A 13,550-nucleotide genomic window follows, 5' to 3' on the forward strand; every position below is an offset into this window, starting at 1 on the left:
TGAAATGTTTTGTACTTATGTAATATTGAAGAAATTTTCTATATTCTAATCAAAGTTTTGTTTCCGCAGATGAATAACACTCACAGAAGACAGAACAGCCGTGGACGATCAACTGTCTTAAAGGTCAGGATTCACTGTGTTGCCTGAGTTGAGTGCATATTGTAAGGCAGATGTTGAATTCAAACATTTGAAATCCTGTCCTTAGCAAATGTCTCTTTTTTTTTTTTTTTTTTTTTTTTTTTTTTTTTTTTTTTTAATAGTTGCAAATTCTTGTGACTGACATTATCAGTGTGGTGTTCAGCACTGAGAGATTGTGCTGGCCAGGAAGGATGAAAATTTCTGTAGTACAGGTTGACTAACAATGCTTTAGCATGCTTAATTTTAGAGCCATCCTGAATTAGCCATTTTCCCATATTAACCAAGGTTTATCCCTTGACACTGGGTGACTTCCAGCTCAAGCTCAAATATACAAAAACCTCTAATATGTCTCCTGATGTTTAAAAAGACTTAAATTGTTTGCCTTGTGTGCCAAAGAATGTATTCAAATAAAATTAAACAGCTACTGTACTAAATGTAAATTAAACATATATCATGAAACAGGAAACAGGAACCAAGACTGGCAAGTAGTGAACTTGTCATTGTATTTTGCTGCTTCTTCCTTGTTAATTTATCACTTGAAACTTTACAGACTGAAATGACATGGTGCTTTTGGAATCTCTGCAACCACCCTTCAGTATATTTACTGTGATATTCCAACCAATTCTGTATGAAACACCTTAACTTGTTCCATCATAATCATGCTAGATATATCCACACTATCACTTCTTCACTCTCAAAACCACTGCATCATTACTCTATTATGATTTGTACTCTTTCCATTTTATATTGTTTATTATTATGTTTGTGTCTTGTGCTATGATTTTAATTTCCTTCTTATTTTGAGGTTATAGCTAATGTGAAATAAATATCACAAGTAAAAGAAAATGAGAGGAAAAAAATTGCTCAGTGCTGGTAACACACTCACACAATGTGGAACTTCTTGAAAGAACTGGCAGTGTAATGTGGAATCACTTGCACCATCAAAACTGTTCCCAGGGTTACCTGCTCCAATTCTATTTTGACATTCTGTAAACAGAGCTGTACTAATTTGTCAGTATAACTCCACACATGCTGATAATACATGATATCTGTTAACATAAGACTTGTGTACTCTTGCACGTAGAGTACATTTTGGTGTTCTTTCATAACTCATTACTCGTGCTTTCTTATTCAGTTTCTGCCTTAATATACTGTACAGACAACAGAGCAGTAGTAAAATTGTCAGTATAACCATACAAATGTTGATAGTATATAAGATTTATAGAATACCTAGAAAATGCTTGATACCCTCTTTTCACTATGATTGTAGCATTAGTATGTGACTGCATACAGTGAAGTAATCACATGGCCACTGCTGTTTGAAAAATAGAATATAGCCTGCCAAAAATATTTTGGATTAAACAGGTTCCGGATTAAACCATACCAGAGCGTTGATGGTCAACCTGTATCCTAAACAGGAAAATAATGAACCATTAGGTAAACTAAAGAAGACACAGGTTGATTCTTTATAGGGACTTAATGGGTAAATCACTGGAAGGGAACTAGATGTGCATAATCTTGCATATCAGTAAGCTGTCATGTTAAGGACAACCTTGTGTGAACAGAAAACACTCCTTTAATCATGATGCCAATCTCCACTTCAGTGAAGTAAAGATTTGAAGGAAAACACTGTCCATTAGTTCTTGCTAAATTGATTTTTGTAGTTGATTTTACTGAGTCTTAGAAGTATCTGTAACATTTTAAGTGGGTCTTTAAGAAAAATTATTTTCAAAATGATCACAGTCACAGCCTGCCCTCTAAAGACAACTCTCTTCCTCCACACAAAACTACAAGCACCTAATAACACACACACCCTTCACTCAGAAATTTTAAAATCATCATGGCGACTCCTACACCAGCCTTGGAGTCACCATCTGGGGAGGGGACCATAAATGTCCCCAGGTCGGACTGCCTTTCTGTCGACGACCCTAAGTGTCTTGACACCCCCTCAACTTTTTCTTCATTAACTTCTGCAACATTCGCGGTCTAAGATCTGATTTTCAATCTGTAGAACACCACCTCTCCTCTTCTAAACCTCATCTTCTTTTCCTCACTGAAACTCAGGTGTCTGAGGCAACTGACAGTAGCCCCTTTTCTGTTCCCTCCTACTTTCTCTATCCTCATTTTTTATCCAAAGCTGGATGCTGCGTTTATGTGCGCAATGACTTAACCTGCTCTCATGCCCACGCTCTTGAATCTTCCGAGTTTTCCACCGTCTGGCTACGACTACAGAGTCACTCTCATATTAAATTTATCTGTGCTGTATACCTCTCACCTAACTCCTCTGATTATAAGAAATTCTTTGACTACTTAACTTCCAAAGTGGAGCACATTCTGACCCTCTTCCCTTTTGCAGAGATCTCCATTCTTGGAGACTTCAGTGTTCACCACCAGCTTTGGCTTTCCTCTCCCTTCACTGACCATCCTGGTGAACTAGCCTACAACTTTGCTATCCTCCATGACCTAGAGCAATTGGTGCAACACCCTACTCGTATTCCTGACCGTCTTGGAGATACGCCCAACATTCTTGACCTTTTCCTGACCTCTAATCCTTCTGCTCCTTTCTTCTCCATTGGGCTCCTCTGATCACAATCTCATATCTTTATCTTGTCCTATCGCTCCAATCCCTCCTCAAGATCCCCCTAAGCAAAGGTGCCTCTGGCGTTTTGCCTCTGCTAGTTGGAGGGACCTGAGGAGGTATTTTGCTGATTTTCCTTGGAATGACTACTGCTTCCATGTCAGAGACCCGTCTTTATGTGCTGAGCGCATAACAGAGGTGATGGTATCTGGCATGGAGGCGTACATTCCTCACTCTTTTTCTCGTCCTAAACCTTCTAAACCTTGGTTTAACACAGCTTGTTCTCGTGCTATACATGATAGAGAGGTGGCCCACAAAAGGTACTTAAGCCTTCCATCACCAGAATCTCATGCACTTTATATTTCTGCCCGGAACCATGCCAAGTCTGTTCTCCAACTAGCCAAAAACTCCTTCATTAACAGAAAATGTCAAAACCTTTCAAGATCTAACTCCCCTCGTGATTTCTGGCATCTAGCCAAAAATATCTCCAATAACTTTGCTTCTTCTTCTTTCCCTCCTCTATTTCAACCAGATGGCACCACTGCTATCACATCTATTTCTAAAGCTGAACTCTTCGCTCAAACCTTTGCTAAAAACTCTACCTTGGACGATTCTGGGCTTGTTCCTCCCTCTCCTCCACCCTCTGACTACCTCATGCCACGTATTAAAATTCTTCGCAATGATGTTTTCCATGCCCTCGCTGGCCTAAACCCTCAGAAGGCTTATGGTCCTGATGGGGTCCCTCCTATTGTTCTCCGAAACTGTGCCTCCGTGCTTGCACCTTGCCTAGTCAAACTCTTTCAGCTCTGTCTGTCAACATCTACCTTTCCTTCTTGCTGGAAATTTGCCTACATTCAACCTGTTCCTAAAAAGGGTGACCGTTCTAATCCCTCAAACTACCGTCCTATTGCTTTAATTTCCTGCCTATCTAAAGTTTTTGAATCTATCCTCAACAAGAAGATTCTTAAACATCTATCACTTCACAACCTTCTATCTGATCGCCAGTATGGGTTCCGTCAAGGCCGCTCTACTGGTGATCTTCTGGCTTTCCTTACTGAGTCTTGGTCATCCTCTTTTAGAGATTTTGGTGAAACTTTTGCTGTTGCCTTGGACATATCAAAAGCTTTTGATAGAGTCTGGCACAAAGCTTTGATTTCCAAACTACCCTCCTACGGTTTCTATCCTTCTCTCTGTAACTTCATCTCAAGTTTCCTTTCTGACCGTTCTATTGCTGCTGTGGTAGACGGTCACTGTTCTTCTCCTTAATCTATTAACAGTGGTGTTCCTCAGGGTTCTGTCCTGTCACCCACTCTCTTCTTATTATTCATTAATGATCTTCTAAACCAAACTTCTTGTCCTATCCACTCCTACGCTGATGATACCACCCTGCACTTTTCCACGTCTTTTCATAGACGTCCAACCCTTCAGGAGGTAAACATATTGCGCAGGGAAGCCACAGAACGCTTGACTTCTGATCTTTCTAAAATTTCTGATTGGGGCAGAGCAAACTTGGTATTGTTCAATGCCTCAAAAACTCAATTCCTCCATCTATCAACTCGACACAACCTTCCAGACAACTATCCCCTCTTCTTCAATGACACTCAACTGTCCCCCTCTTCTACACTGAACATCCTCGGTCTGTCCTTTACTTATAATCTGAACTGGAAACTTCACATCTCATCTCTAGCTAAAACAGCTTCTATGAAGTTAGGTGTTCTGAGACGTCTCCGCCAGTTTTTCTCACCCCCCCAGCTGCTAACTCTGTACAAGGGCCTTATCCGTCCATGTATGGAGTATGCTTCACATGTCTGGGGAGGTCCCACTCATACTGCTCTTCTAGACAGGGTGGAATCAAAAGCTTTTCGTCTCATCAACTCCTCTCCTCTAACTGACTGTCTTCAGCCTCTCTCTCACCACCGCAATGTTGCATATCTAGCTGTCTTCTACCGCTATTTTCATGCTAACTGCTCTTCTGATCTTGCTAACTGCATGCCTCCCCTCCTTCTGCGGCCTTGCTGCACAAGACTTTCTTCTTTCTCTCACCCCTATTCTGCCCACCTCTCTAATGCAAGAGTTAACAACCAGTATTCTCAATCACTCATCCCTTTCTCTGGTAAACTCTGGAACTCCCTGCCTGCTTCTGTATTTCTACCTTCCTATGACATGAATTCCTTCAAGAGGGAGGTTTCAAGACACTTATTCATCAATTTTTGACCATCGCTTTGAAACTTTTATGGGACTGGCATTTCAGTGGGCATTTTTTTTATTATATTTTTGTTGCCCTTGGCCAGTGTCCTTCCTACATAAAAAAAAAAAAAAGGTAAGTATTTTGTAAAAAATTATTTGTCACATTAAGAGCATGTTTCTCTTTTGCCCTTCGTGGTAAATAATCTTAAAAACAGAATACAGTAAAATCCCTCTTATCCGTCATCAACGGGACCGCCGACATGCCGGATATTTGAATCATGCCGGATACTTGAATAGAAGTGAAATTATGTCCACAATCACCACCCTATACTCACGCATCTTACCATAACAAAGATCAGCTGATCGCCATGCCGCACGTCGCCACCCGCGCTGCCACCTCACGCTCACCAACACACAATACTACTGTACTAACATTCTCTTTAATACTTTCCTCTTATAAATAAGTTGATGGGTTACAAAAATAAAGTACGTATACACTTATTTGCTTTATTCAATATTAGCCAACATGTATAGCATACAATAAAGATATGAAAATGTACGAGTGTTTGTGACACTTTTTCGCTCCCCACACCTCTCATTCAACACCCTCTGGGTCATCAACATCATCAGATTCTGTACTTGTTTGCCCCACTTCTTTTCCCTTACAAGCTACTTTAAAATAGTTTCTAATGTCTCCTTGTTTGCCGCTCCTTCTTCTTTGCAGCAAAAACTCATTCTCAATGCAGTGAAGGGTCATAACATCTCGGGTTGACATGTATGTGCACTGCTCAGCAAACCTGACAAAGCCAGCTATGTGTTTCACAGCCTGTTCCCAAGTTACTTTAGGCTCATTATCATCATCATCATCATCACTATCATCACTAATTTTCTCTAAATGATCTTCTACTACAGCGTTGATAAGTTCCTCGTCTGTGAGAGTGAATGTTACGGCCTGATTTTCGTCCACGTCCACCCATTCCTGTAACGCTTCATCTGTCACTTTAAGTTGCACATTTCCCCCCATTTCTCTCAGCTCACTCACCACCGAATTTTTCATGCCACCTACAAACCCTTCAAACTCATCATCCTCATCATCACACATCATCAAAGGGTACAATTTCCGCCAACATTGCATCAGTGTTTGCCTTTTAACGTCTAGCCAAGCAAGTGAAGCCATGAATATTGCATCCTTAACATTAAACTGTTTTTGGAACTCGGGGATTGTGCCGTCCTCATAATTAATCATAATTTAATCGATTTTATGAGTACACATTGATTTTTTATTGATTTTAAGGCTCGGGGAAAAATGTGCCGGATACTCGAATGCCGGATGAGAGGGATTTTACTGTACTTGAAAATAGGAATTTAAGTCAAAGCTGTAAATTGAATTTGAGTCCATTTCAGGTTCATTTCATTCTATGTTGATGGTAGTGTATGGGTTTCATGAGAGCAAGCTTATTTTTTTAGCTCACACAGGATGGGACAGAGGTTCAGAAGTGGGGCCTTTAAAAACAAAGACCCATGCTAGCTATGACAGGGCAACATGTGCATGCATTAACACACTCCTTTTGAACCATTTGTCAGTTTTGTTGTGGAGTGAATCATCCGCAGTAATACTTAAACACATTTTCAAGTTACATCTCAGGTATGTATTCAATGAGTGTAAACAATACCAGTGTGACTCACAAATGCAATACTGTATATAGTGGCTTCTTATAGTCAGCAGTATTATGATTTACTTCACAGTGAAACTAACAAATGATTCATTAGGAGTGTGTTTCAGTGTGCATGTGTTGCCCTGTGATAGCCAGCATGGGCCTCCATCTAGAAAGGTCCCACTTCTGAGCTACCACCTCATTTTGGGTGGTCTAGAAATTGTAGATTGCATAAGAAATATGTCAAAATAAGATGAAAAATTATAACAAATATTTACTTTTGTTTCCTCCTCTGAGCCAGGTTGTGATTCTTGGAGATGGTGGGGTAGGCAAATCCTGCCTTATGAACCGTTTTGTAACAGACCGTTTTGATGAGCACTCCTTCCACACCATTGGAGTGGAGTTCCTGAACAAAGAGATTGAGCTGGGAGGAGAAACATACACATTACAGGTATGTCATTTGAGTTGTGCCATGACTATCTTTCATGTCTCATGCCTGAGAAGCTTTTACAAGGAATATCCATAGACGAATTGCCTCAAAGATATTATTTTCCAGATATATATATATATATATATATATATATATATATATATATATATATATATATATATATATATATATATATATATATATATATATATATATATATATATATATATATATATATATATATATACACACACACACACACACACAAAACTTACACTCACTGTCTCAGTCCTACCCAAAAATTGATCAGCAAGAACTCTAAGCTCTTTCCATAGGGAACAATTGGCTGGGTGACCAGCAAATGACACAGACACACACACACACATATTGGTGATGATAAATATGATTTATGGATGGGAAATAGATGTGACAAGAGAGGAGGTGGAGTGATCATTCTGACAAAAAAAAATGTGTTAAAGTGGAGAAGAGAAGTCCGAAATTCTACAAGTGATGATTAGAAGTGAAAATGGAAGGATAAATTATGTAGGAGTGTATGTGCCACCTATGACCAATGCTTGGTGAAAAGAAGAGCATGAAGAGATGTTGGTAGGTGTGTTAGAAGGTGATAGTGATAGATAGTGATGGAAAGTAGTGATATAGTTATTGTTGATGATTTTAATTATAAGGAGATAAATTGGGAGACATTGACAACTACTGGAAGTGAGAACTCATGGAGTAATAGACTATTAAACTGGGCAGTGGAAAACTTGATGACTCAAAGGGTTGATTGTGATACCAGATTTAATGGAAGAGATAAACCATCAAGACTTGATTTGGTGTTTACCAAGAACATAGAAATTATTGAAACTATACACTATGATAGCCCTCTAGGTAAAAGTGACCATGTGTTGATGTAATTTAATTTGAAAAATTAAAATGTAATCATTGATGAAAATTATAAGGTAAGAAGATTTAAATATAGTAAAGCTGATTTTGAAAAATTAAGAAAGTACTTTGTTGCCGTGGATTGCAAAGACGTTGAACATGCAGAAATGTTCAGGAAAAATGGGATGAATTTATAAGGATATATAATATTGCTGTAGAGAAATTTGTACCTAGAGAAGTAGCAAGATGTAGAAATTGTAAGGAATGGTTCAATACAAAATGCAAAAAGGTTAGAAATTCTAAGTTAAATGCTTGGAATAGATGGAAGAAAAGGAAAATTGAGAGCAGATGGGAGGAATATATTGATGCTAGAAATGAGTACGTTGAGGTAACAAGAATGGAGAGAAGAAACTATGAAAGAGATGTAATTGAAAAGTGTATAAATGAACCCAAACTATTCTTTAGACATATTAATGGGAAGATGAAGAAGAGGGAAGGTGTATCAAGATTGAAAGTTGAAAGAAAAGTCTATGAGGATGCACAAGACATGGCAGAGGTTATGAACAAAAGTTTCAGATCGGTATTTACTGTGGAAGGGGAGTTTGATGCTGGAAGGGATAATTTGGTGAGGAATATACTAAGTACAGTCTCAGCCAGTTATGATGAAATACTTAAGATGGTGGTGTAAATAAAGTATCTTGTCCAGATGGAGTATCAGACTGGATATTGAAAGAATGCAGAAAACAACTGGCTGATAAAATTCACGGTATGGTGGTGACATCATTGTCAGAGGGAAGAGTACCAAAAGATTGGAAGAGAGAAAATATTACACCAATATTCAAAGGAGGAAATAAGGAAAACCCACTAAATTATAGACCAGTGTCCTTGACTAGTGTTGTAGAAAAACTATGTGAAAGAACAATAAAGGAAAGATGGATGGAACACTTGGAAAGAGATAAAGCTTTGGTAAACTGTCAATTTGAATTTAGAAGGGAAAGATCATGTTCCATGAATTTATTATCCTTTTATTCAAGGGTAGTTGATATTGTGCAGGAGAGAGACGAATGGGTGGATAGTGTCTACTTAGATTTGAAGAAAGTGTTTGACAAAGTACCACACCAAAGATTGCTATGGAAGATAAAAAAATTATGGAAGAATTGGAGGAAGACTGCTGGAGTGGATGGAGAATTATCTGGATGATAGGGAGATGAGAACTATAATACAAGACCAAAGTTCATCTTGGCTGAAAGTAACTAATGGTCTCCCACAGGAATCAGTGTTGGGACTGATAATGTTTGTGATATATGTGAATGACATAAATGAAGAAATAGATGAACTTATTTGCAGATTATGTTAAGCTGATGAGAAGGATAGAAAATGTAAATGACTATGATACTGCAAGGTGATTTAAATAAGATAAATAGATGGAGTAAATCTTGGCAAATGGAATTCAATTTAAGTAAATGTAAAGTAATAGAGTTTGGTAAGAGTAAAAAAAGAATACAGTATCATTATATGAGTTGGTGTGAAGTTAATGAAATAAAAAAAATGGATTTGAGAGTGACTTACTGAAAATTTTACTCTGGACAGACACATTGATAAAATTAGTGGAGAGATGAACTTGTTAAAATGAGTAAGAATGGCATTCTCATATTTGGATGAAGGAATGATAAAAAGTTGTTGATTTCCATGATAAGACCAACAATGGAATATGCGGCAATGGTGTTTTCTCCTCATACAAGGAGGAATATTATAAAATTTGAAAGAGTACAAAGAGCAGTCACTAAGATGGTTCTGGAGTTGAGTAAGTTGACCTATGAAGAGAGATTAAGAATGTTGGAAATAGGAGAGAGAGAGAGAGAGAGAGGAGATTTAATAAACATCTATAGAATGATAAATGGTATGAAAAATATGTTTGCTAAATTTAGACACAGAGTACTAGGGAACACAGTAAGAAATTGAAGAAAGTTATCTGTAGAAGAGACATCAAAAAGTATTGTTTTCCTCACACAAATGGAATGAACTCAGTGAAGAAGTTGTGAATGCTAAAATTGTCCATGCATTCAAGACCAAACTGGATAGATACAGAGATGGGATACTATGAGATTACTCCCCTTCCATAAACCACAACTAGGTAAATACAACTAGGTAAACACACACACACACACACACACACATTTCAAACTAATTGGGGTTTTATTTCTTGGTTGTTTCCCTAACTGACTCACTAATTTCTGAAGTGAGTTGCATATCATGTTTTATGTAGTCTTTATTTATTTTTGAAACCACGATCTTAGTTGATATACATATCTGGAGTTTATGAAAATTAGTTTACAAAACAAATAGATGTATTCTTTCTGTAGTCAGATATTTTACTCACTCCTTTTTCTATTAAGGTCACTGCATGTGTGATGCCTTTGCCTTGTTTGTTGAAATAAGAATATATAAAAAAAAGTTGCAAAGTTAAAAATTGTCAAGACATGTAACATTACTCATGTTCATATTCTAATATTCTTTGTGCAATTACTACTTTTTAAAGTGTGTAATAATTTGAAGGAAAGAACATCAAAGATTCTCAAATACATAAAATATACAACTTATTGAGATAAATTAAACTTTTTAATATCATTCATTTACAAAAAATTTTCCTATCCATCTTATGATAAATCAACATCTATGAAGTTTATAATGCTATACAATAAACTCTTTATACATTAATAATCATGTTTTGGATAATGGATAAAACATACTTTTAGGGCCCTTGACATTTATTTCTATATGTATGTATAGAAGTATTTGGACCAGTGGTTCCCAAACTATCTTACATGATGCCTGCTTTTCTGTTTCTTATGGTGTTGCTCACCCCCTATCCCCACTTTATTGTTTTTATATAAAATTATAAATTTTTATAGTTTATATACTAGCACTTTAAAAAAAAAAACTTGAATTAAAGCAAAGGGTAAACTCTGGATTCCCTATGTGCTTGTATATTTTCTCCTCCTTATGACTTGAACACTTTCAAGAGGGAGATTTCAAGGCATTTGTTCTCTAACTTTGGATAATCCATTTTGGCTGTTGTTTTTAGGGACTAGCACCTTAGTGGACCCTTTTTTAATATCTCCTTTTTGTTGTCTTAGGCCAGAACCCCTTATATATATATATATATATATATATATATATATATATATATATATATATATATATATATATATATATATATATATATATATATATATATGAACATAATACAGCACAAGACATTTTCATAAACATTTACTTCTTGGAGTAGTTTCATTATATATTTCTTAAACAATGATTTTTGGGTAGAAGACTTCACACATTTTTTCTTCTTCACACTCCCCAGTTTGGGAACCACTGATTTAGACAGAAATCTGGAGTTTGGCATTCTACACAAGAGTTTCTTTTAAAGATTTGTACTTCAGCATTCTGCAGTAGTTACTGAGATTTCAGGCAGTTATGCATTATTAGCAATATTCAGTATACCATGCTCTTGTGGAAAGCCATTTTTTAGTGAGTGTGAATATACAACAAGAACATGAGGCACGTGGATTTTTAAGGTCAAGATATCTTTAGACATTTTGGATGGAGTTTCCTCCCTATTGACCCAATTTACAAGTATAGATGGTTTACTGTACTGCCTCTGCCACTTTCCTACTGAGATGTCGAGCCTGTTTTGAAGTCCATGTTCAGAGCACTTCCCAGTTGTATGATCTTGATCTGCCTTTATTTATGAATCCATACAAAATTTCTAACAAAAATGGGTCTACAACAGATTTGGGACACAGCTGGACAAGAGCGGTTCAAAAGTTTAAGGACTCCTTTCTATCGAGGCTCAGACATGTGCCTTCTCACCTTCAGCATAGATGATCCTCCCAGCTTCAAGAATCTGGATATGTGGAGGAAGGAATTTGTATATTATGCTGATGTCAAAGCTGATTTTCCCTTTCTTGTCGTGGGCAATAAGGTAAAGTGTCCTAATCTACACAGTATTGAAGCATTGTGTGGGTCTCAGCTTTGCTAGAGTGCATCATCTCATGATACTTTTGAACTAGTTAGGGTAGCTTGGAATTTTTAGCTCTTAAAAATTTTGCAGTTTAATTTTTAAGCAAATAAAAGCTAAGAATAGACAAATTTAGAGTAGGAGCCCACAAATCTATTCATGATGTTGAACATCTAAGGGATGTAATATTCAAATGTAAGGTAATTTGGTGAAGAACTCTTGTCTTTCAGTTATGTAATAAATTTAATTTGTACTCAATTACTTGGTCTCATTATTATAATGCAAGATTCTTGCATTCAAAATGTACTCCATCATAACAGAACACCCAGTATATATATATATATATATATATATATATATATATATATATATATATATATATATATATATATATATATATATATATATATATATATATATATACATTGGAGCCTCGGTTACCGAACGCCTCTTTTTGAATAAATCAGTTTTTGAACAAAATTTTGAACTCATAATTGCTTTGGTTGCTGTATTATAATCCAGTTTGCAAAGTTGCTTGACTTCTAGTACTAAAAGACAAAGAAAAAAGCTGCCATTTATTATTAATTTATAGTTTCTATAAGTATTTCCATCATTTTTATATATTTGGAGGAGAGACACAATGATTAAGACAGTAATTAAACCTTTGAAGGAAGGTAAATGGGATCCCATTGAAAAGCCTCAATGTAAACAAACAGTTTCTGTGACTTTGGAGTAATCCCAAGCCACCTGTGGCTCTCTTGATAATCCACAATGCTATCACTACTGCACAACTGCATTTTCTCAGTATCTTTTCCCAGCAGCAATATGTCTAAATGTTATGATCACCTTCATTTTGGCAGTAAGTGGGTTGCTCTTCTCTGTGTCACTCTGTAAGGCTTCTTTCACTAGATCAATGACAAAGAGAATATCTGCACAGTCTAAACAGTATTTTCTGATGAGTTCCATGTCACTAACTTAATTCAGTACATCCTATCTGGATAAATAATTTCTGAGCTGGAGATGTGGAGCAGCTATTTTGAAAGTAGGAGCATCTGTCATAAGCTGCTAAGACAGGGTGGACAGGTGTCCGGGAATGGATTAATCCATTTTACGTTGATTCCTATGGAGAAAATAGTTTCAGTTTCTGAACATTTCAGATTTTGAACAGCTTTGAGGAACAAATTAAGTTCGAGAACTGAGGTTCCACTGTATATACAGTGGTACCTTCACTTATGAGTTTTCAGGATATGAGCTGTCACTTCGGCAATTTTTTGCTTTGAGTTGTGAGCCAAAATCCAAGATATGAGCTTCAGACATGCTGCTGCTAGTTGGCACAGCGAGCGCAGAAACATCTGCCCAGCATTCCTTTTCTCACTTGTTCACTTCACGTGCTTTTATACAACATTTGTTATTTATAAGAACATATTTCTTACAGCAAACCCTCATTATAATGAACACACATGTGGAGAGAGAGAGAGAGAGAGAGAGAGAGAGAGAGAGAGAGAGAGAGAGAGAGAGAACATTGTGTCATTGGTGATTGCCAAGGTCACTTACTGGTTGTCAAACAGCCATAATTCATTTCTCAAACTCATGGTTGACTGTGCATCAGCCAGCTCTCCTGCATATTAAGGCCTTGGATGTTTGTAAAATAAAGCA

General features: G+C 36.8%; 1 protein-coding gene across 7 annotated transcripts in view; it reads left to right on the forward strand.

Annotated features, from left to right (window-relative positions):
• The window catches only part of LOC135100838 (ras-related protein Rab-9A-like), a 33,568-nt gene that overhangs the window by 8,319 nt on the left and 11,699 nt on the right, over nt 1-13,550 (forward strand). For all 7 annotated transcript variants that reach the window (XR_010268940.1, XR_010268939.1, XM_064004282.1 and 4 more), the window contains 3 exons: nt 70-123; nt 6,860-7,009; nt 11,667-11,858. Coding sequence is in view for 5 of the 7 variants with exons in the window: in XM_064004282.1 (XP_063860352.1) it covers nt 70-123; nt 6,860-7,009; nt 11,667-11,858 (396 nt within the window). In the remaining 2 variants the exon portion in view is untranslated. The remainder of the gene's footprint in view (nt 1-69; nt 124-6,859; nt 7,010-11,666; nt 11,859-13,550) is intronic.

This window comes from Scylla paramamosain, chromosome 5, assembly GCF_035594125.1.
Source record: "Scylla paramamosain isolate STU-SP2022 chromosome 5, ASM3559412v1, whole genome shotgun sequence".
In the NCBI taxonomy this organism is placed as follows: domain Eukaryota; kingdom Metazoa; phylum Arthropoda; class Malacostraca; order Decapoda; family Portunidae; genus Scylla; species Scylla paramamosain.